The following is a 23,378-nucleotide window of genomic DNA, read 5'->3' as shown; positions in this document are numbered from 1 at the left end:
GAGTTTCTAGATGGTTAATGTCCCTACCTCTACTGACTGTGGCTTTACAAATGCTACAAATGGCTAGACAAGTGTTGTCAGGATTTGGATAAAAATAATTCCAAACATAAGAGGTGGATTTTTTGGTTCTATGCCCAGGCATGACAATGGACTTCTTCTTATCACTGGCAAGAACTGCTTCCACTGGTGCGGGACTTACACACACAACATAATCGTCATCAACATCCTCATTAGCGCCGTCATCAGCTATATAAATATCCCCTCATCCTGTTGCAATTCCAAAATGGCATTCTCACTTTGTGCATCACCGGCTACACTTGGGCTGCTCATCCACACATCTACACAAATGCTGACAGGAGGCATTATGAGCACAGTATCAGAAAGGTAAGGCTTACACATAGCACTTGTGGATAGACTCTCCCCAGGGATTCGTGTAATTTTTGAATCTGAACATACAGTTTCTTCTAATGCCTTACTGTTTTTTTCCAGCTCGGCTTTTACACTTAAAAGTATTTGGGCACCACTTTCTGAGTCAGAATGAGAAGGTCTTGCATCGTCATGACTGACCTTACAAGAAGATGCCTCACTGACAGTTGCAGAACTAGCACTCATACAGAAAGGCAAAGGCCTGATTCTTTCCTTGCCACTGCGTGTGTAGAATGGCATGTTGGCAATTTTATGTTTTTCTGCATTTAACTTTGTCTGGATTACAGGTGTTTTTTACATTTTTTACATTTTTTTCACTGACTTAAAAACACTATGCACTTGAACATTGGCTTTAGCAGATGACGTAGAGGGATTACTATGATCATGAATGGTGCCAGCAGTGCTCCTGGTCTTCTGTGGATTGATGTGAACCCACAGAGACTGAAGACTGACAAGACTAATGTGACTGGAGACTGGAGAGTGACAAGAATACTGTGACTTGAGAGTAGCAAGAACACTGCTACCCCTGTGTAACCAATGGCACTGAGACGGGAGAGTGACAAGAACAATGTGACTGGAGACTGAATAGTGACAAGAATACTGCTACCCCTGTTTCTGTGTCACCAATGGCACTGAGACTGGAGAGTGACAAGAACAATGTGACTGGAGATTGGAGAGTGACAAGAACACTGCTTCCCCTGTTTCTGTGTGATGAATGGCACTGAGACTGTAGAGTGACAATAACAATGTGACTGGAGAGTGACAAGAAAACTGCTACCCCTGTTTCTGTGACCAATAGCACTGGGTTTAGAGAGTGACAAGAACAATGTGACTGGTGAGTGACAAGAACACTGCTATGGCTGTTTCTGTGTGATCAATGGCACTGAGACTAGAGAGTGACAAGAACAATGTGACTGGAGAGTGACAGGAACACTGCTACCCCTTCTGCTTCTATACGAGCAATGGCACTCAGTAATGTCACTGGAGATTTATAAAAACACTACCACCCCTCTTGTTTCTGTATGAGCAATGGCACAGAGCAGTGTTACTGGAGACTGATAAAAAGAACACTACCTTCCCTCCTGTTTTCGGTGTGAGCTATGGCACAGTACAATGTCACTGGAGACTGCCAAGAACACTGCCACACCTTCTCTTTCTGTTTTAGTTATGACCCTGGCCAACTGCACTGGAGACTGCCAAGAACGATGCTATCCCTTCTGTGCCTGTGAAATGGTGCCAAAACTCCATGGAAGGCAGTACTTATAGAATCCAAAACTCGGGAGATCAGACAACGCAAAGATGACGTTTTGCCTCGTTTTCAGTTCCGGGCACGCAAAAGTACAAAGTCGACTCAGCACTTGGATCTGCAATGTTTAGGTGGGCTTGGTTTTTGGAAAACCAAGCCCAAGCATCTCTAGCTATATATTAATGTAGGCGGTGGTGTTCTTCTATGTTGTTTGATTTGTTCTTAAATGTTCCTGTGTGAGTTCATTAGATAACACCAGTTAATACAACATGTCCCCTAAGAGAGCTATTGGGGCACCCAGTCACTCAGGGGCACCCAGAGAAACTGAACTGACTGACTAAAAACTTTGAGGGACTGCCTCTGTTTGTGGTCAGCCCTGTTGTGCCAGAAGTGCTGGTCAGCTGTGGCACCCCTTTTCGCAGCCACTCTCCACAGGGTGTCTGTTGTAACCCGAAGACATGGAGGAGGCTCAGTAGATGCCCCCCGATAAGCTTGTACCTAGTCCAGCAGAGAAGTTGTATCTAAAAACATCCCCATGGAAGCCACAGCACCATGAGAACCAGTTTTAGCTCAAAAGAGCGAACTCAGCTGTCCTTTGGGGGTTCTACTTTGGGACAGACTGACTAGGACTGAACTGTTTTACTGGTCCCGGTTCGTGTTGAGGATATATATATATATATATATATATATATATATATATATATATATTATTAAGTAATTCCGGATCCAATTGTACTGGCCATCCCAAACTAGTACATACAGCTGCCTATAGGCAAACTAGTTAGCCTGAGCACGAAGACAACAATACATAAGCCTGGTAGCCTCATGAGCTCCCCATTCATTGCTGTCATATGAATTACTGAAATACCCCTGTGAAATTTTTTATAACATTTACATTTATCTATAGCACAGAAAACAAGGGCATATAAGGGATGGAATGAAAACAAAAGGTATGTGGAGAATAACACATAACAGAGGCGGAACTAGTGAGCCGGGTGGCCCATAACTCCCTAGTTTCCTGTACAGCGTGCCCCATTATCTCCATGGGACCTGGTGCACTGCACCTGCTTCACCAATGATAGTTCCGACACTGTACTACAACAAACAAAATGTACCAAAGCCAGGAGATTAAACCTACACCTCCAGGATCACAGCTGGGATCTATTTTCCCTATCCAAAGGATTATCATTCTATTGAGAACACTATATCCTATTCCTAGCAGTGTAGCATATATAAATGATTGTGAAATATTTAACTTACTTGATCGCATTGTGGAGGCCTAAAAGTAATGTGTATATATTAAGTGGAACGCCAATTCACCAGAAAAATAGAAAAGGTAATGTAACGTAAGAGAAATGTCATTACTAGGTCAGCTGATTAGAATGTATTCTATGGTAGGCATGGGGATTTCTAGAATAATCAAAGAGGAGATCCTCTGAGAATAACTGTGTGGCTGATTTGACAGTCTTGTGAGCTAGTCCCAGTGATACCGGATATTGTGGGTTTTGAAGGATTCCAACAGAGGTTTTATGGAGCTTCTCTAGGTCAAAGTCGATAATGCAATTCAGGAATTGAGGCACTGTTGTAGTCAATAGATGCCAAATTTAATTCTTCTGCAATTATTTCTTCCTTACCCAAGTAATATTCAAATCTGGAAATAACCTCTCAGATTCTGTTACGTTAAGCACTTTTGGGCTTAACACTGTGTGCACACCTTTAAACAACATAGTAGTGGACAATAACTTCCCTAGCACTATACTGGATATACTCTTCAAGAATATCTTCAAGTTCTCAACCCCCGTAGCCTCAGGAAGTTCTCTCATAATATTGTTTAGTCAGTTGCAGTTTACTTGATCCTTGAACTGTTACTGCAGGTGGTGGATTGGAGTGGTTTGCTTATTTACCACTATTTGTATTTAATTGACTCAGTACCCTTCAGTCTGTAAGCCACCTGACTAATATCTGGCCACAGGCTTGTAAGTTTACACTTTTGCCCAATTCTCACCAATTCTCAGAATTAGAGACTCAGCACACCTAAACTGAGTTGTTCAAACAATGGTATAGGTAAGGGATGAAGGCATAGGCAGATTGGACGGAATAGTTCTGTCGCAGACAGGACTTTGAAGTGATATTTGTACTGTTTCCACCACGACTATTTCCAGTTAGACCCACATCCCCATAAAAGTAGATGCAAGCTAAGTTTTTGAGGGAAGTTGCAAAAACCAGAAGGTGTTAATTTACCTTCTTATGCGCAAGGTGGATGAATATGTATATGTGTCTCCTGGACAAAATAATGTTACAATGCAAGGGGTGCAAATTAGTTTATTATTTTGCACATAAGTTTGCCTGTTTTATCATGCAGCACACAAGTAGTTATAATAGCTTATTTGTACACTGAAATTTAAAGTTGATCTAGTATATGCCCTACCGCAACTACAAATCTGTCTTCACATTTTAAATTTACCTCCCCCTCCAATACAACATGGTTATACCAAGGTTCAAAGTTACTCATTTTTTTTTTTGCTTTACTTTCCTTAATGAATCAGAACTGCAGTGTCGATATCCATTTGATATAGGTCTTGGACAAAAACACTGTGTTTGTCTATTGCAGTGAATCTGTTTGCTGCAAGGTTTAATCTGCTCTAGTCCCCTGTTGAGATCAATCTCATTTTGTATATGTAATCTGAGCCTTTGTTCAAGACTGCAGCGGTTGCAGGTTCTGACAAGCATGGACCGTATTTCGAGTTTAAGCTGTGAGGTGCAAAATTCTACCTGGACATCATTTTTTGCAAGCAGGGAAAATACCATCTGCTTTTGCATGTAGTACACAAATATTGAATGACTTTATTTTAACATTGTGACTTAGAATTGAGTTAGGAGGCACCTCCCACCCAATTGCAAATATGTTAACATATTTTTTTTGCACCCTCGTCCTGCAACTTGGTTTTGCCAAGGTGCACTCTTAAGTCTAAATGAGACCCCATCTACCTACATTTTTATCATGTATTGCCTGTTAGGAACCCCTCCAGCCGGCACAACACAACCCGGAGTCTACTCCGCCAGTCAGGTGTTCACTGGGGCCCCTGATGGTGGGGACAGACTGGGCCGCAGACTGACAGAGGGTCATGAAGTGTGTACCGGCTGGGGAGAACCCAGGCAAGCGGAGTGGAGTCCAAGCAGAGGTCAGGGGTCACGAGCAGACAGGGAGATCGGTATTCAAGCCAGAGGTCAGGGGTCACGAGCAGACAGGGAGGTCGGTATTCAAGCCAGAGATCAGGGTCACAAGATACACAAGCAAAGTCCAAATCCAAGCCAAGGGTCATACACGGGTAATCAGCAGCAAGTCCAACAGGCAGGAACAAAGCAGGGAGCAGGTTAAGCAGACTGGACACAGAAACTATAACCGGCAATGAGGCAGCAAGCCTCATTGCCTTAAATACTGTCAGCAGCCAATCAGAGCCTGGCTCTGACAATACACAGCCCCTTGAATAACTACATTAATGTATTAATTAGCCCACAGGCTGGTAGCGCTGGTGTGCGCCCGCGCCCGACATAGCTTCATTGCCGGGACACGGCGCTAGATAGAAAGCATCCGACCGTTGCCTTGGCGACGGCCGGGTCCTGGCCGGAAGTGACGTCCCAGTCGTCATAGCGACGGCCGGGACGCAGGTGAGTGAGTCGCGGCGGCTGGGCACCGACACGGCTCGTAACATTGCCTCTATATTTCTGGGTGTCAAACTGATATCTGTCTGCTCCTGAACTTAGCACAGACTGTCACTGAATTAACCTGTGTTAAACTAATTGATGTAAAAGATTTGTTTTATATCAGTTAATTAGTAGACCTATATTAATTAATTAAGCCCAAAATAACTTAATCCAAATGAAAAGAGCAGCCAAGTATCTCCAAGCTCATAACATGTCTTTAATCTTGATGGCTCTATCATAGCACATTTCACAATTCATTCCCATTTAAGATAACTCATGTTCCTGAGCTACAGGTCCCCACTGCTAGTTAATTTATCACTATTCATATCAGATGAGTTTTCTAATCCCTTCAAGTGGATCTGTTAGCAATTCACAACTGCACATTAAAAAGATATCTGAATAGATGGTGTTTATAAACTGCATGAACCTTTCAAACCCACACCAAAAGCTAATTTTAAAATCAAATCCTAAGGCAGTGGTGAGCAGCCTGTCATGATCATGTAAGAGCATGGCTTATGCAGCAGGGCTCATCTATACATACAATTGTGCACACAAAAGTATATGCACCCATTGAGCACATTCATGGTTTACCAGGAGCAGACGTGAAGGTGCACATCTTGAAAAAGTCAAAATGTCACCACAAAGCACAGCCTACTATGGCATTTGGTCTACATGCTCATTCATTTAAACATTTCCTTATTTCTTCCTATTTTATTGCTCATTTTAATAGCCCCTGAAAGTAAGGGTAAATTGAGACTGCATATCAAGTAGTAAATATTTACATTTCCACAGTGGGGCCCATTCTGCCATGCAGAATTTAGTTCTGTAAATTATATATGTGCCAAGCTTGAATATACAGATTTGAAATTATAACAACACTTGCAAGCAACCTGAGTTTTGCCACCAATTCACATATGACCGCGGTGTGGCATATTGGTGAAACACAGAACAGCAGTTATTTAGGAGTGATATTTGTGAAGTCTTATTATAATTTAGAAATAAATACATGATTATACAAGTGAAAAAATACAAATGAAAAAACAAGATTTACAATGTAACAAGCTCATTTTACAACAACTCACAATTCTCATGAATATAAGGGTCCACTGGAGGTTTGGTGTGTCCTGTCATCAAAAACATCAGACGCATAATAACCTAGTGAATACTTCACTAGCAGATTGGCACAGTTGCATAGCAATAAGTGTCACAGCAGTTGCACTTGTGACCAGACCCCTGATCCCAAAGAGACAAGGGGCTAGATTTACTAAACTGCGGGTTTGAAAAAGTGGGGATGTTGCCTATAGCAACCAATCAGATTCTAGCTTTCATTTATTTAGTACCTTCTACAAAATGATAGCTAGAATCTGATTGGTTGCTATAGGCAACATCCCCACTTTTTCAAACCCGCAGCTTAGTAAATCTAGCCCAAGGCTGTGACCTTGTAAATGGTTCTCTTATTCTTCTAACCCCCTAATGGTTAGATTTACTACTGCCCCTAGACTCAACAAGTATTCAAAATTGTTTGATGTGAGAATTCCACATCTCACTAAAATACATGTAGTGTAATGACATAATTTTAATACAACAAGTCCAAAATGTAATAATTTGTACCTAAATATTTATTTATATTGATCAAATATATTTTAATGTTGATCTACTACACTGTATCAGTTGTCTTGTGCTGTGTGCTGGATTGTAATTCTGAGCTAATGTTTTTATTCTGTAGGTACAGATGCATAACACCAGCTCTTTTGTTTTAAATGCTGGATTATCAATACCTCATGGTATTCTATTTTTGGGACAACTGCAAAGTGCCACTTCTGTACTGGAAGTAATTTTCAGTGTCTAGTTCTTTTCCTATAGGTTTCAGTAGAATTTTCCTAGGTATTTAAACACAATGTAAATATATTATGATATTGACAAGACGTAATGTCACATTGTAAAAGCGGTACCCATTCTGTGCCTAGAGTACATCAATTGTGATGTTTATAAATGCTAAAGATCCATTGCATAGTATTTGATGATATTGTGGGTGCAGTGGGAGGGGGTTCAACAACAGGTTTTTACTGGGAAAAAGACATCATAAGCTTTTGCTTCTGGATTTGTATAAGCTAAAAATGAAACTGTCCATTAGTCCCAGAGCTATAACAGCAATAAAAGGAATGATAATGTATTCTGACAAATGTGAATGCTAAAGTCAAGAGAGAATCCTTTTACCGTAAAATGTCGTACCCCACTCACTTTCAGATTTCACTATAAAATCTGTAGAAAACTAAAAATTGGAACTGCTATGTGTTATGGCTCACGCCCCAGGTATCAACTCCTAGAACCGCTTCAGAGGTCTTCGCCTTTAGCAGCCGCCTTTCCCATAGAGCTAGACGCGCTCACAGGTACTCGGATGCCCCCAGGTCTTGTTCTCTAGTAGTAGGAGCTGATAACCTGAGATCGTAGCGCAGGTGATTACAAAGAGGAGGAATCAAGTATCCAGGCAAAGGTTTTAGGGTCACAGGCAAATCAGTGGAGTCAGTATTCAAGCAAGGGGTTAGGGTCAAATCAGCAACGCCAAAATCCAGGCCAGGGGTCAGCAGCAGCAATATGGAAAACAGCAGGAACACAACAGCAAGAAAAGTATGCTTGGGAGCAGGGACTATAACCGGCAATGAGGCCCAGTCTTCACTGCCTTAAATACTTTGATGGAAAAATCAGAAATGAGGAGGACAGGGCTGACAATCAACCTCAGGAGGCTGCTAATTAATTACTAGCTTAGAACTAGCATAGGTCATATCACAAACCAGGAACATGTATGAAAATATAAATGACAGATTAGAATAATGCGAGAGCTCCCCCTGCAGTTGGAGGATGTCCCTACACCCTCCTACTCTTACACAAAGATAACAGTGCATTGTAACTAATGCACATGCTCGACTGCTACCTCAGGATGCGGTGTACCACCGCGGCTCGTGACACTATGATAGCAACACATATTAATAAAGCAAACTTATAAATAATATCTGGATCAAATATAATTACAGCACGCTGAGAAGTTTCACCCATATATAGTGTAGCACTGTTAACCTGAGCAGGCCACACATGCACTTTAGATACCTCCTCTGCAGGCTGAGAGCAGCATCTCACAGCATGCATTGGGGAAGAGGAGCTCGTGAAGAAGCAGTTGAAAAACAGCAGTTTGAGATTCTAGGAGTGCAACAGTTGGGAAGAGGAGCATGGAGAAGAGAAGAGGAAACAGTACTGAGAAAGGGCTACTGCAGTGATGAGAGAGACCAGCACTGTATAGACAGAGGAGAGTGCTGTAACAGGAGGCACAATACTTTGGACTGCTGTGAGAGATATGAAGAGAGGTGTAAAGAGAGAAATAAAGTCTGATAAACACCAATGTTTTTATATTGTTCATATGATTGGACTGAGCCATGTTATTAGTCAGGTAGGACACAGGTGGGGAGGCCTAAAGAATATTGTATTATGCCCTTTTGCTGGACTGAGATATAACAATAAGGGTGAAGTGCAGGGACAGTCAGCTAGGGGGAAGAGACTGTGTTTAAACTGTGAGAAACTGCAATAACTTTGGCATTATTTGCACTTTAGATGATTTGAAGTCTTTTTCTAGGTGGCTTAGTGACAATACTTGGAGTTTGAAGTTCACCTAAAGATTTGATATTGGTACCATTGAATTTCTGGATTTTGTGGAGTTGTGAAGAACAAGGATTCATCACCACTATCACTTTCATTGATACATTTTTGTAATAGTTTAGTAATAAATAGGGCAGATGACCACTATTGTCTAATTGTCTGTTTTTTTAATTGTTTGCTGTGTATTTGTATATGCATTGTAAGGAATTAAGTATATTTCTTAGTTATATGTAAGAATGTGGGGATGTTCCTATATTGAGATACCAGGGAGAAAAAGGCGATTGGGTTTCATAGAAACGTCGAAGTCACAGGTGTTACAGCTGCCTGTTCTACAGATATGTAGGCCCTCTGCACTTATTGCAGGTTTCATATACATCATCATGGGTGATAAAGTTGTCCCTTGCTCATTAACTTCCAGTGTTACTCTACAGGTCTCTATGAGCAGCTCTGGAAGTTCATAGTAAAGTATAACTTTATAATTCATCCTGAGTACAGATAATTAAATGATTGATAAATACATTGTAACAGGTGAAATGTGTGCACATTATCTCTGGTGAGCTGAAAAGAGTCCTGGGACACAATGCAAAGTGTGGCAGTGATCTGGTACATACTGCTAGGTGTCATTTTACAATATGCTGCGCAGGAGCAGGCTGGGCTGGGGGGGAGGGGGGTACCTGCCACCCAGGCCGGTCCCATAGTAGGCTATCTTGGGCTGGGTTACTGGGCCACCTGCATTTTTTTTCCTTTAAAATGTACCTAAGAGGCTGCTAAGCCGAGTCTTGCCCCCAGGCTAAACTTTGGCAGCCCTCTGTGGCTTTATCTATATCACATTACAATACGTTGTTTAAACTTTAGCAGCTGTTGTAGTCTTCTTTTAAAATTCATGATCTGAGCCAGTTATCTGCCTAAAAGTCTGCATTGATTGAAACATAAAATCATTGTAATAACATTGGTTTCTATGAATTAAAGCAAATGTGGGGTAAAGAGTGACACATTTCCACTTTTTCTCTATATGTATCTATTCTTTACCACATTTCTCTGCCGTCTATTAAAGTAGCCTGCCCAAAAGTGGAGCTGGGGCAGAGCAAAATGAATCCTTAATATTTTGTGTGTTGCACCACTCTTTCCCTTCCTCCCTGCTTTGAAATCCCCTGTCACTACTGAGATGATGGAGATCAGCCCTGCTACATTTCTGAGCGGAGCTGTGTTATATGTAATGGCTAAATATAACATTATATGGCTCAGCTTTGCTACATATTAATACATATTGACCATTGTTTGTAACAATTGCAGTTTGTACTGTTTCATTAACTATGCTGTCATATCAGTGGGATTAAGTCATTCCAATATCTGGGATAAGGAATTTTAAGTAATTTTTGTGACTTTCTGCAGGGGTTTTAATGAATTTACTGAATGTAATTGATTGGACATATTGTGTATTACTATTTAAGAGGCATGATAAGGATTTAGTATATAAAATACAACATGACTATCCTCATCATTTATTTATATAGCGCCACTAATTCCGCAGCGCTGTACAGAGAAATCACTCACATCAGTCCATGCCCCATTGGGGCTTACAGTCTAAATTCCCTAACACACACACACGCACACAGACTAGGATCAATTTGTTAGCAGGATGTAAGCTCTCATGAGCAGGGCCCTCTTTCCTTGTGTGCTCCTTCTACTATTCCATCACCCTCTGTACCTCTTGGCCTGCTTCGCTAGCCCTGTTTTCCCAAGCTTCGGCCTTCTTCTCGCTGACTTCTACTATCTCTTTCACTATCTGTCCCAGAAATAATCTGATTTGCTTTACCCTGTCACCTGTGTTTGTCTATATTTTTGTATCATGTTGTGTCTTGGTTCTCTGTTTTCTGCATATGTAATGTACGGCGCTGCAGACCCTTTGTGGTGCCTTATAAGTCAAAGATAATTATAATAATAATTAGCAGCCAATTAACCTACCAGTATGTTTTTGGAGTGTGGGAGGAAACCAGAGCACCCGGAGGAAACCCACGCAAACACATGGAAAACATACAAACTCCACACAGATAAGGCCATGGTTGGGAATTGAACTCATGACCCCAGTGCTGTAAGGCAGAAGTGCTAACCACTTAGGCACCGTGCTGCCCACAGGGTGCCCCTTGCATGTTCTGGAATGAGGTTTGTAGGTTTTAGATTTTAATTGTGTTTCTCTAAAATAATGGTTTATTATACTACATGGCAAACTTTCTCTCAGGTTTGTTTTATCTTACAGAAACCTGTATTGTTTTTAATTAATGTTTTCATTTACTTGAACCTAGAACATACTGTATGTAGATCTAAACCCATAATATAACTTTTTCCCTTAAATTATACATTTATTTATATTACAGCAGCAATCACACATAGAAGGTCTTTTTTCCTTTAAATAGCAAATAAAGCACCTATTAAGCATGCATCCTCCTACAAATTATTATCTCTTTTTCAAAATCCCTCTGGAGGGCAGGCAGATATTTGTGCCAGTCACACACACAGGCTTAGACTCTCAGCATGTTATTTGAATGCAGATGGGGAGAAATAGGGGGGGAAGGGGTGTTCTAAAGACTTCCTGCTCACTATATCATGTGTCATGTGACTGTGGTTGCCATGGTAGTTACTTGACACTGGAAACTGTGCAGAATTATAAATCACTAATAGCAAGTTTAAAAAAAAAAACAAACCAAGCCTGCCACAATGATTTATGTTAAAAAAAACACACTTAATTTTTTATGGGATATCAGATTTGATGGCTGAGCATATAGAGCTACATATTTATAAACTTATATTTAATTTGTATTTGGGTTCTGTTCAACTTCATAGTACAGTTGTTCAAGTGATTGTAAATCAATACTTGTGTACTGTACTGTACAGTACTGTACTGTGTACTTTACAAGCACATGCTCTTTAAGCTCTTACCATCACAGCCTCTCTCCACCGGGCCGACTCTATGAAGTGCATCAGTCAGGAGATCTGGGAGACGACCATTGAGATCCACAGATGCGAGACAACCCTGGAAACCATCTCGAGATGCAACAAGCTTGGGAAGAGCAGCATACATATTTCTAGGGAGCCCACCAATATAGAGTTCACCTGTATATGAGAATGTGACAAGCCAGAGAAGACAAAGAGAAATGGAATAGGAGAATGACGTAGTAGAGGAAGAAAGGATGATGGGATGAGATAATGGGAGAAGGATAACAAGAAAAGTAAAACATAGGGTTTAATATAAAACTTTATAGTTCACTATCAAACAAAGATCCACAACAACAGTAGTCTTCACACAGAAAATATGCACACAGCTGTTTCCTTGTCCTTCTCATCACAAGATTAATAGTCAATACATTATTATTGTTTATTCATATAGCACCTATCATATTACGCAACACTGTATCATTCATATTAGTCCCTATCTCATTGGAGCTTACAGGCTAAATTCCCTATCACTCACACTGGGGTCCATTTGATGCAGCAGCCAATTAACACACCAGTATAGTTTTGGACTATGGGAGGAAACTAGAGAACCAAAAGGGAACCCAAACAAACATTGGGAGAACATACAAACTCCACATAGATAGAGCCCTGCTTGGAATCAGACCCATGACTCCAGCTCTGGGAGACAGCAATGCTAACCTCGTGCTTTCCTGATTACATAAAGTAAATATTTGACTGGCTTAAAATAAAGTACAGGGGATTACATTTCAAAGAGTTTGATCCCTACACCAGCAATAAAGTACAGGAGATCAGAAAGTCAGAAAAGAGTAATGAAATTCATTGTTTCAGAAATCAATTAGGCTTTATTATGACATTTTCCAATATATATTTCAGAGACATTAACATCACTCATCATCCACTTTCCTATTACACTGTTACCTTAGTTTTCTATAACAATTTTCAAAATCCAGTTTTCTGGATTCTGTAAAAAGCTTACAATTATTGCCTAAGCAAAGTAAGAGAAATCCTCAACAAATACTTTACATGTACATACGGTAAACTCCTGCAGAGTATGTTCTATTGAAGGAAGATAATGGTAATGTGTTTGTTGAGAATGATAGAGGCATACCTTTAGGATTGTAGTCTCTAATGCTTTGAAAATGCGGTAAGATTCTACTGCTGCTAAATCAAACAATCAAAGGCAGTGTAATACTGATGCTTTTAGTATAGTGTATTCCTTTCCTCCAGAAAAAATGTTCAGCCCTTCCTAATGCTTCATCCTATTTTTTAGTTGTGTTGTGGAGATATCCACCATATAGTGACACAGTAAGTGTTCAAGAGACCCGTTATATTGACCTTGTGTGCCATATCCATCTGCTGGTAGTAGCTGACAGAAAAAAGAGCCTCCACACAGGAGCAGTACATGTTATACAGGTCTGGTCAAAGCACAGGAGTAAGGGAGCCAAAGTGTCTTACAAAATTACTGGTGGTCCCTAACTTTGTCGAGTAATTTTATAGCATCAATAGATGCAAATTTTTTTCTCTGACACAATGGGGTTTTATACACAGTGGCAAGAAATCTGTGCATTGTACTAGTACTTTTAATGTAAGTGCAATAAACAAAAACTGGTGTGACAATGGAAACCCATAGGTTTCATTGATCACATATCCACTCTCAATGTTGTTCAGGAACACTGCGGTAGCTGCCTACCCATTCAATGCATTTAAAGCAATACTGTACCGTATTGATCTAGTTCCACTGTATTATATATGTCACTGCTATCATTTTATTTGTAAATTAATTACATCTTATGTACAGTTACATTTAGATTTAATTCTATTTGAGGTAGCTTTGACCAATTGTGTAGATGTTAATCCCTGGCCGTTGATAGGACATTTAGCAGATGGAGGCATGCTAAATCTAAATCCTATGTCCAAACTGTAAACAAATCAGCACTTATGTGACAAATAGTACCAATCAAGCTTAGAAGCATTTTTAAGCTTTGGGGATAATGGTGCTAAGCTACAATTCATTCCTTGCTTTATTTTTAATTTCTTAACTAAGAACAAGCTCAGTACAAGTTGTCCACAACTGCTCATTAGTATAGTTCTGTGAAAGGTACTGTGACTGGATCACTGATAAATAACTTCTGGTATAAATTTATTAAAAGGAAATAACGCAGGGCGCTTATTTATATAATTGCACATGCACTTATTTTTGATATTGTGTATATTTTGGTAAGGGAAATTTTTAATTTCTGAGACCAGGGGAAGAAATTTGCTTCTTGTTTAACCTTGCTAGAGGAGATGCATTATTTCTTAAGGTATATATATATATACAATAAGCCTTTGTGAATGGAAGTCTTTTGTGAGTTGTGATGTGGGGAAGTGGTTTGTTTGGGGTTTGTACCTTTCTTTGGGAATGTATATTCTGGACTGTCTGAAGAGGAACCCCATGCTAATTAGATCTTTTGATGTGTGAAGATCCAACATTGAATGCAGGAACTTTTATTTAAGACTGGCTCCTAGATTCTTTGCATCTGAAAACCAGATGCAGGACATCACAGCATCTCTAGAATTTCATAGATAAGTGTAAATATTATTGGCTTTGCAATGCATGTAAATCCATGTTTATGTAAACACATTGCATCCTGATCACTGGTACTTTTAACCAGTGTGAGAGCAAATAAATATCACTTGCTTCGAAGACCTACTTGAAAACATCTTCAATATTGCTGTATTCCTGTGACCTGCAGATTAGACCCTAAATCTAATCTGTTCTCCAGCTGCCTCTGAGGTTTGGACCCAAGCTTTTCCAGTACCACCGCTTTGCCTTCTACCCATGCAGGCCTGATCAGTGTGATAGGCCAGGGGTGATCCATCCACAGCAAACCTGATCCATAGTAAGAGGTCAGGAGTACCAGCCCAGGTACACCAGTATTGGGGTACACTCGCAGCTTCAGTTAATCAGAAGAAACCTGGTACTGGTTGCCAGGAAGGCAGCACGTGTAAGCAGCAAGAGGGCGCATTTGGGATAACGTAAGGGAGTGGTGGCAAAGTAAGCCCAGCTGGTTCCCAGCAACAACAGACAGGCTGGCATAGGCGGTCCATCCTGTCACAAGCGACAAGGAGCGAAATGAAAATGGCTCGGAGAGCCTGGGATGCACAGTAGGGTCAGCAGATGAGAAAGCTGACAGTGACCTGGAGGAGACGTTAGCTTCGCACATAGAGGTACCTGCAGTAACATCCCAGAACACAGCACATGTTTCCCGCAACAGTCCCCTTCCACAGAGTGAACCAGTGATGTAACAGCGTGATGAGGGTAACTTTTCTGTACTTAGGCAGCAGCTGGGTTCCCTGGGAGACAAACAACTGAGACGGAGGGGTTGCTTATCATCCAGTTGTGGGGCAATCGGTGGGCACCCCCTCCTGCAGCAGCCCATGAACCGTCATCTGCTGCGCCCAGATTGGAATCTTTTCACTTTACCAAATTTGATGGCACTGTTGGAGGCATTGATGGATATTTACAGGTGTTTGAAATGTTTTGTAGCCTCCATGACTTGCCCAAACAGGAGTGGGTAAAGTATCTGGTTCTCAAGCTTCAAGGTCATGCAGTGGAAGCTTATCGCGGAGTGGCCCCAAAGGACTGTGCGGACTATGAAGTGGTAAAATGGGCCCTCCTTAAGCTCTATGTTATTACCCTGTAGACCTACCGGCAGAAGTTTCAGGACTTGGCTAAAAGCACCAATATCAGTCATGAGGAATTTGCCAACCAGCTGAGGCAGTTGGCAATAAGATGGATTAATGGATCTAACGTCTAGTCCTGGGAAGAAATAGTAGACTTAATTTGCAGAGAGCAGTTTCACCGCTGGTGTGCACTGAAGGTGAAGGAGTGGGTACTTGACCGTAGCCCGGCAACCCTGGAAAAAGTGGTCCAGTTGGCAGATCAGTATGTGGCAGTGAGGCCACACTGCCAGATGCACTAGGTTAACAGCCAACCCCAAAGGACTGTACAAACAGGGAGACACCCCTCTTCTATTCACCCCCAAAAGCTAGTACCTAACCCTTCGGGTACCACTCGCCAGCCACCGCCCCGTCCCTGGAAATTACCAGTGACCATCGGAGACCAGGATGGAGAGGAAGTGCAACAGCTGCGGGAAAACTGGTCATTTAAGGATGGACAGTCCCAGCACCCCAGACTCGTGCTCCTAATCCGAGTCCTGGGGCACTGCTGACTTGCTTAACTCATGAAGGTGAGCCATTTAAGACTGTTTCCACCCCTGCCAGCCCAATGGAGTGTGGCGTGTCTGAAGGTGACCCAGCAGAGAGAGTCACCTGCATGTTCAAAAGACCCCCCAAAAACATGTGGATAATCCCGCAGGCGGTCCCAAGAGTTTGATTCCTACACCAGCAATAAAGTACAGCAGAATAGAAAGTCATAAAAGAGTAATGAAATTCATTGTTTCAGAAATCAATTATACTCAGGGGCCTTAATTACTCTTGTGAGTCCCCATCTTATTGATTCTGCTGCAGTATTACAAGATCACACTGCCAAAGTTACTGTGGCAGATGGACTGAAGAAGAAGTGCCTGTAGCAAGGGTGTATCTGGACTGGGGAGATGGCCAGGAGTTGCGAGATGTTGCGGTTATGGATGGCCTCCCAAATGATGTGATTTTGGGCAATGATGTTGGGGGTTGAGTTGTGACCGCATTTCTCAACTCTATTATCCGGAGCCAAGCTGCTAAGCTACAGTCTTCAGGATCTATACCTGCACAACACAGCCCACCGCTGCTAGAAAACAACCATCACCAGCAACCACAGCTTCAGCCAGCCCAGAGGAAAAGACCACATCTCTTATTTCTTCAGGAAAAAGACAGCCCTTTGCCTCTGTAAAGACTACGTCCCCTAGCAACGCAGAGTTGTCTCTTGCCAACTTGATCTTGTGTGGGTGCACGGTGATGTTCCTGTCCCTAGCAGTATGCCAGCTCCAGCAGTGAGTATAGCTGACCACAGTGACCTCCTTTTGACTGACCCCACTTTGACTGACCCTAGTCACCCCAACATAGACCCCCCTGCAGCATATCCTGACTTAGACGATAGTGAGTGCCACAGGGAAGAGTTCAGGGCAGCGCAGCTCTCTGATCCCTCCCTGGAAGGCATGAGGCGCCAGGCTAACGGTAGCCTTCCAGCGATGGAGGTAGGGAGTGTGACTTGGCGTAAAGGATTTTTGTACCATATAGCTAGGAAGGTAGATGGGGATAGACCAGGATAGTCCGGGAACAAGTTCAACTGTAGGTACCATGGGGCTTTCGCACGCAACTAATGTCAGTTGCCCATGAAATCACAATGGCATGACACCAGGGAAGAGACTGAACACAGAATTTTTCTGGCCGGGAATGTCGAATGATGTCCGGGCCTACTGTAAGTCCTGTGATATGTGTCAGCATCTTGGGCTCCCCAGCATTTGTGCTTCTCTCAGGTCCTTGCCGATAATTGGGGAACCTTTTCAGCGAGTGGACATAGTAGGACTCCTGCCTGTGCCCATGTCTGATACCTACCCCCTGGCCTGTATTAATGCTTTTGTAGATGAGTAGTACAGAGTTCGGGGTTATCAAGATATTTACATTTTCGGTAAGATTTGGGTAGATAAACTGGAGCAAATAGGGCTGGTATTAGGGAAGATTGGGTGGGCATGTTTGACTGTTAGGGCAGAGAAGTGCCAGATGGGGATGTCAGAGGTACAGTACTTGAGTGATCGTGTGTGGGGAGGAAGGGTTAGGTCAGAACCAAGGTAGAGAAAATCCGCGACTTCCCCCAGCCCACGACCCAGTAACATGTACTGGCATTCTTAACGACTGCAGGGGACTACAGACATTCTGTTCCAAACTTTAGCACTGTAGCGAAGCCCCTGACAGATCTCACTAAGAATAAACTCCCCAAAAAAGTTGACTGGACACCTGCTTGTGAGCTGGCATTACATGCGTTAAAGGTTCGTGCTCCAGTACTGTTGGCACCCAATTATGACAAGGACTTTATTGTGCAAACTGACGCATCACAGTATGGACTGGCAGCAGTACTTAGCCAGGTGGGGCCAGATGGACAGGAGCAGCCTGTGGCCTCTTTGAGCAGAAAACTGCTAAACCGGGAGACTGCGGACCAGTGGCCAAATCGTTCGGACATGCATGCTGGTTGCCGCATGGACAAGGGGGGAGGAGTGTAATTGGATCACTGATAAATAACTTCTGGTATAAATTTATTCAAAGGAAATAGCGCAGGGCGCTTATTTATATAATTACACATGCACTTATTTTTGATATTGTGTATATTTTGGAAAGGTAGCTCTTTAATTTCTGAGACTAGGGGAAGAAATTTGTTTCTTGTTTCACCTTGCTAGAGGAGCTGCATTATTTCTTAAGGTATCTGATACAATAAGCCTTTGCGGATGGAAGTCTTTTGTAAGTTGTGATGTGGGGAAGTGGCTGGTTTGGGGTTTGTACCTTTCTTTGGGAATGTATATTCTGGACTGTCTGAAGAGGGGCCCCATGCTAATTAGATCTTTTGATGTGTGCAGGTCCAACATTGAATGTAGGAACTTTTAATTAAGACTGGCTCGTAGATTCTTTGCATTTAAAAAACCAGATGCATGACATCACAGCATCTCTAGAATTTCATAGATAAGTGTAAATATTTTGGTTTTGCAATGCATGTAAATCCATGTTTGTGTAAACACATTGCATCCTGATTCTAAATATAGTGTGTGTTCAAATCATTATAAAAAGCACTGTCTTGTTTCATCTCACCTGATCACTGGTACCTTCAACCAATGTGAGAGCAAATAAACATCACTTGCTTCAAAGACCTGCTTGAAAATATCTTCAATATTGCTGTGTTCCTGTGACCTACAGATTAGACCCTAAGTCATATCCATTCCCCAGCTGTTTCTGAGGTTGGACCCAGCTTTTCCAGTATCACCACTCATATTACCCAGAAGAAACCCGGTAATGAGTCCAATGGTGGCAGCATTTGTAAGCCCCTCCTTCTGTATCAGGAGGGCGCATTTGGGATAACGAAAGGGAACGGTGGGAAAGTAAGCCCAGCCGGTTCTCAGCAGAAACAGACAGGGTGGCATAGGCGGTCCATCCTGTCACAGATTTCTGCCCAGCTGGTACCCAGCAGCAACAGACAGGGTGACATAGGCGGTCCATCCTGTCACAGATATGCAAAGTTTGGTGGGCAAATTGGACATGCAGAGTAAGTTACTTATCTTTCTGTACTCTTTTTAGTAGCATCTTGGGTCGATTACGGCCTCCTTGTGGTCTGCTCTGAGCCTTGTGCATCTGCTGGTTTGAGTACATTAATTTAAAGTGACAGCCCATATGTAAGCCAGACCCTGGCATCACTAAGATGCTTCTTATAGACTTTTATTGCTAACCTGGGTGCTATTTTCTATTGGAATATTGTTGTCGTCCTTTGCTATGTTCCTGACCATAATTCTTTGCTGCCTGACCTTGCTGTTATTGATACACAGGTTTATACACAGAGAACCTTAGACCAGGATATAATAGCCTGGGAGTGTGTGAGAGCATAGCATATGGTGCATGTTTGATCTATATGAAAAAGGGTGCACAAGAAACACAAGAATTAACAAACCCCTTTGTTTTCATTTTTCATGAGAAGACTTATAGGGTGTATTTAATAAAACTGTAAAAAAAAACAATAATGTGCGTAACTCATAGTACCTAATCAGCTATTGGTATTGATCAGGTTAGAATAGTAAGACCAGGGCAATTTTGCCATAGGCTCCATCTAGATTATTCCAAATAGGTTGGGATCCTCATGACATTGCGAAAAAACAATGGGCATTTTGAAATGACTTTTCATGCCATTTTCATTTTTAAGCCTGAAAGAGGGTAGATTGGAGACGCATGGTCTTATTGGCATTGGTATGCTTTCATATGGCTGGCACCAGGGACTAGCCATGTTATATGCAGTGCAAATTATCCCTGGGCTAATCCGTTCCTATCTTAGAGCCTCTTTTGTCTGTCCATTTCTTTTCCTTACTGCAATTTGCGTGGGCCAGTCTAGCCCTCACATCCCAGTAATGGCGTTGAGAGCATCATGCAAAGTCAGCAGTCAGCAGCAGGAAAAACTACACCACATGTAACCTGCTTAAATAGGAAGAAAACGTCCTCTCTAAGCAGGACATGCAGATAGCATGCAGCAGAGTAGCAGACTGGGCAGAAGAAGATAGCCAGCCTAAAATTGTATAACTAGAGTGTATGTAAGTGAGTCTACAGGGCAGGTAAGTGCGGGTGTATTGATGTAATATGGGTTGTTCTTAATGCAATGTGGGGGTATTGATATAATGCATGTTGCTACTGACATTATGAGGGGACTGTTAATGTGATGCTGTAGGAGTTATTAATGCAGCGTATTCTCTGTATTAAATGTTATGCTAATAATCTAATGTTTGGGGCTCGTTCGAATAAATAAATCTATTTATTAAATTTCAATGCTATTTATTTAATGTTGGGACTGATTAGGTTAGGATATTTTTCTATTAAACATGGGTGCTATTGATATAATGGTGGGGCTGGTTGGTGAATAGTACAGTTTCTATCCTTCTCCCCAACATTTACAGATCCAGAAAAGCAGCAACAGAACATAAGATACAAAGAGCATTAGATAGTGAAAACAGCATAAACAGGCAGACGAGAGACTGTCCTGTGCAGTCAGCACTCTGCCCCAACTACAGGAACAGTCAGGAGGTATGTCCCACCTCATGCTGCGTTGCATGTGCACCTAATAGTGGCGTGCACAATATTGCCTTGTCTTAACCATAGCCCTTGTACACCTACTGGTGGTACTAGTGGTTGCGACATAAAGGCTATATGGTAGCACATGCATTGCTCTACCTCCTCTCTATTTGACCCCAGCTACTGACGATTTGCCTGCACCTGAAACATGTGGCCAACCTCAGAATTTTTCCAGGGACACTTTAATTACAGACTATTAAAAGCTAATATCTGATCTATTTCCAGCACATGTTCTTTAGTCCATTGATTAAGCCCAATAAAATGATAAGTACGGAAAGAGAAAATAAAGTCAATTATATGTACTAGGGACAGGCAAAAGCTCTACATTTGCATTTAGTTCCTTTTATCCTTTAATTCTTATATGTTAATATTTCTACAATGCCCACTGTGTAAACTAATCCAGAAAGCAAAAAACATTCTTCTATTAAGTCTGACAGCTCATTAGTTACTTGTATAGATTTACAAATATGACTAAAGAAATATGCAAAATCTACTACTTGAGTTGTCGAGAATCTTGCATGGTCCTAGAGATGCTGACCCAAAGCTTGCAAGAAGTATGTCAATACACTTACATACCAGATTTGGTCCCAAAACAAAACATACCAAAGAGCTCAGTTTTTCTACATATAGCTATGTGATAATATTATTTTGAAAATGTTATATTAACAATTATTAAATTAGCATTGTTATGGTTTTTATACAGACATTTTTTCAGCTTTTCAGAATGAAGTAATACATGGTAGCTTATTGTATTAATGCAATATATAATGGTTTGTGAGTCAATCTCCTTATGCGAGTCTACATTAATAAATTCAACTTGAGCAAACTGTGTGTGTTCTTGACTTACAGATCATATTTTAAATATATTACTCATCACAATAAACTATCCTGTGCGCAAGTATAATCTTGGACATTTATGGACATTGAACTGTAGAGTGTAACAGCGCTTAAGTGAAATGTATGACTTTTCAAGGTAATCTGTGTTAAAGACATGCGTAAGCATACACTAAAACATGAATGAACATATGATTAAGTGATAAGAGAAAATCTATCTTTTATTAGAACAGATATCGTCTGAATTGCTCTATTTTTTCACAGCCCTCCACCAGCAAAGTGAAAGAGAGCAACCATTGAGATTATTACATTCTGTTTTCTAGACTTGCTGGATCCAATTAATTCACTTGTATAATTTAAACAGACAGTACCATAAAAATAAATGGTTTATATGTATGCTTCTTAAAATATAGTGTAGCTGCCTATGATCCTATGGTTATCAAACTGGGAAGGAGACAGGCTTTATTGGAAAGGTAATTTGCTGAAATGACATAGATAATATACACAGGCTAGAAAGTGAAATGGTATTGAGCATGCACAAAGAGTGTTCAATAGGGAAAGGCATGGCAATACACATGGAGCTAAAAAGAAATAAATTGCTAAATATATTTAGTACTTATTTCATTAGATCCCAAGTTTCAATCCATTTCTTAGTGCAATTTAGCATATTGGTAAAAGGGACACATGATTTTATTGCTATTAAGTGCTCCTTTTATTAGATCTACAATAGGAAAAAAACTAACATTTCAATAAATATCTCAATGAATGCAAGATTTCCAATAGAAAAAAGGGACAAATCAGACTAAACCCAAAATCTATCTGTAACTAGACCAAACCGCTAAATTTTGATCAAAACAATTAGGTATGTCTCACAAACCCACACTTGCTCGATGTAAGCACCTATACCTAAGAGGTGAGTGCATCTGATTTTAACTGCATTTTAATGGTGTTTAAAGCATATAGGTAAGTGCAGGACCTGCATACAATAAGGTGCCATTGACGCTGGGATGCAGGCTTAAATGTTTTGATCAAAATATGAACTACTATTTTAAGTTTTCATATTGCTAGATACACACAGATATGCAGTGTTAAGAATAAACACTGACAACAACTGTCTTTGTGTTTTGTATACATATATGAGCATTTATATTGCCTTGCAGCTGGTACCATATATAGCATGGGATATATCGAGTGCAGGCTTATTTCTTCTCTGGTATGGTCTTATATGGACCAATGATCCTGGGTCCCAGCTGTGTGTAGACAAATAAGGATGTTTTTTGTTGAAAGCCTAACATGGTCCCCAAAGTGGAATTTTAATTGTCTGTGATGCTTATCAATTTTTTTTGTCTTGAACAGCTGCTTGGGACAAGGGTTTATGAACTCTTCTCCAAACTGATTCTCACAGACCTCAGAAGAGTGTGCAGGAATAAAAAAAGATTTGGCTTAAGGTTGAACCACATAAATGCAGTACAAATTGCATATTCCAGAAAATGTATGTGGAGAGTTATTATAAGTGAATTCAGTCCATGGTAGATGAATGCCCAATAATCCTGCAAAAGAGAGGCATAACATCTTAAATATTGCTCCATGGTTTAACTCTCTCTGTCTGCCCATTTATCTGTGGATAATATGCAGATTAGAAATTGAAACCTATTCCAAATAGATTACATAATGTTTTCATAAAATGAGCTGTGGTTTTGCATGCCCCAGCCAGACACAATATTTTCTGGGATACTATGGAGTCTAAGGA

At 41.1% G+C, this 23,378-nt stretch overlaps 1 protein-coding gene across 16 annotated transcripts in view; it reads right to left on the bottom strand.

Moving 5' to 3' along the window:
- NRXN2 (neurexin 2) overlaps positions 1-23,378 on the bottom strand; it is a 725,960-nt gene that overhangs the window by 363,286 nt on the left and 339,296 nt on the right. For all 16 annotated transcript variants that reach the window (XM_075188775.1, XM_075188784.1, XM_075188781.1 and 13 more), the window contains one exon: positions 11,963-12,136. In XM_075188775.1, coding sequence (XP_075044876.1) covers positions 11,963-12,136 — 174 coding nt within the window. The remainder of the gene's footprint in view (positions 1-11,962; positions 12,137-23,378) is intronic.

Source organism: Mixophyes fleayi, chromosome 10, assembly GCF_038048845.1.
Source record: "Mixophyes fleayi isolate aMixFle1 chromosome 10, aMixFle1.hap1, whole genome shotgun sequence".
Taxonomy (NCBI): Eukaryota; Metazoa; Chordata; class Amphibia; order Anura; family Limnodynastidae; genus Mixophyes; species Mixophyes fleayi.
Note: the sequence above shows the minus strand (reverse complement) of the source record. Positions and strands in the feature narration are given on the sequence as shown.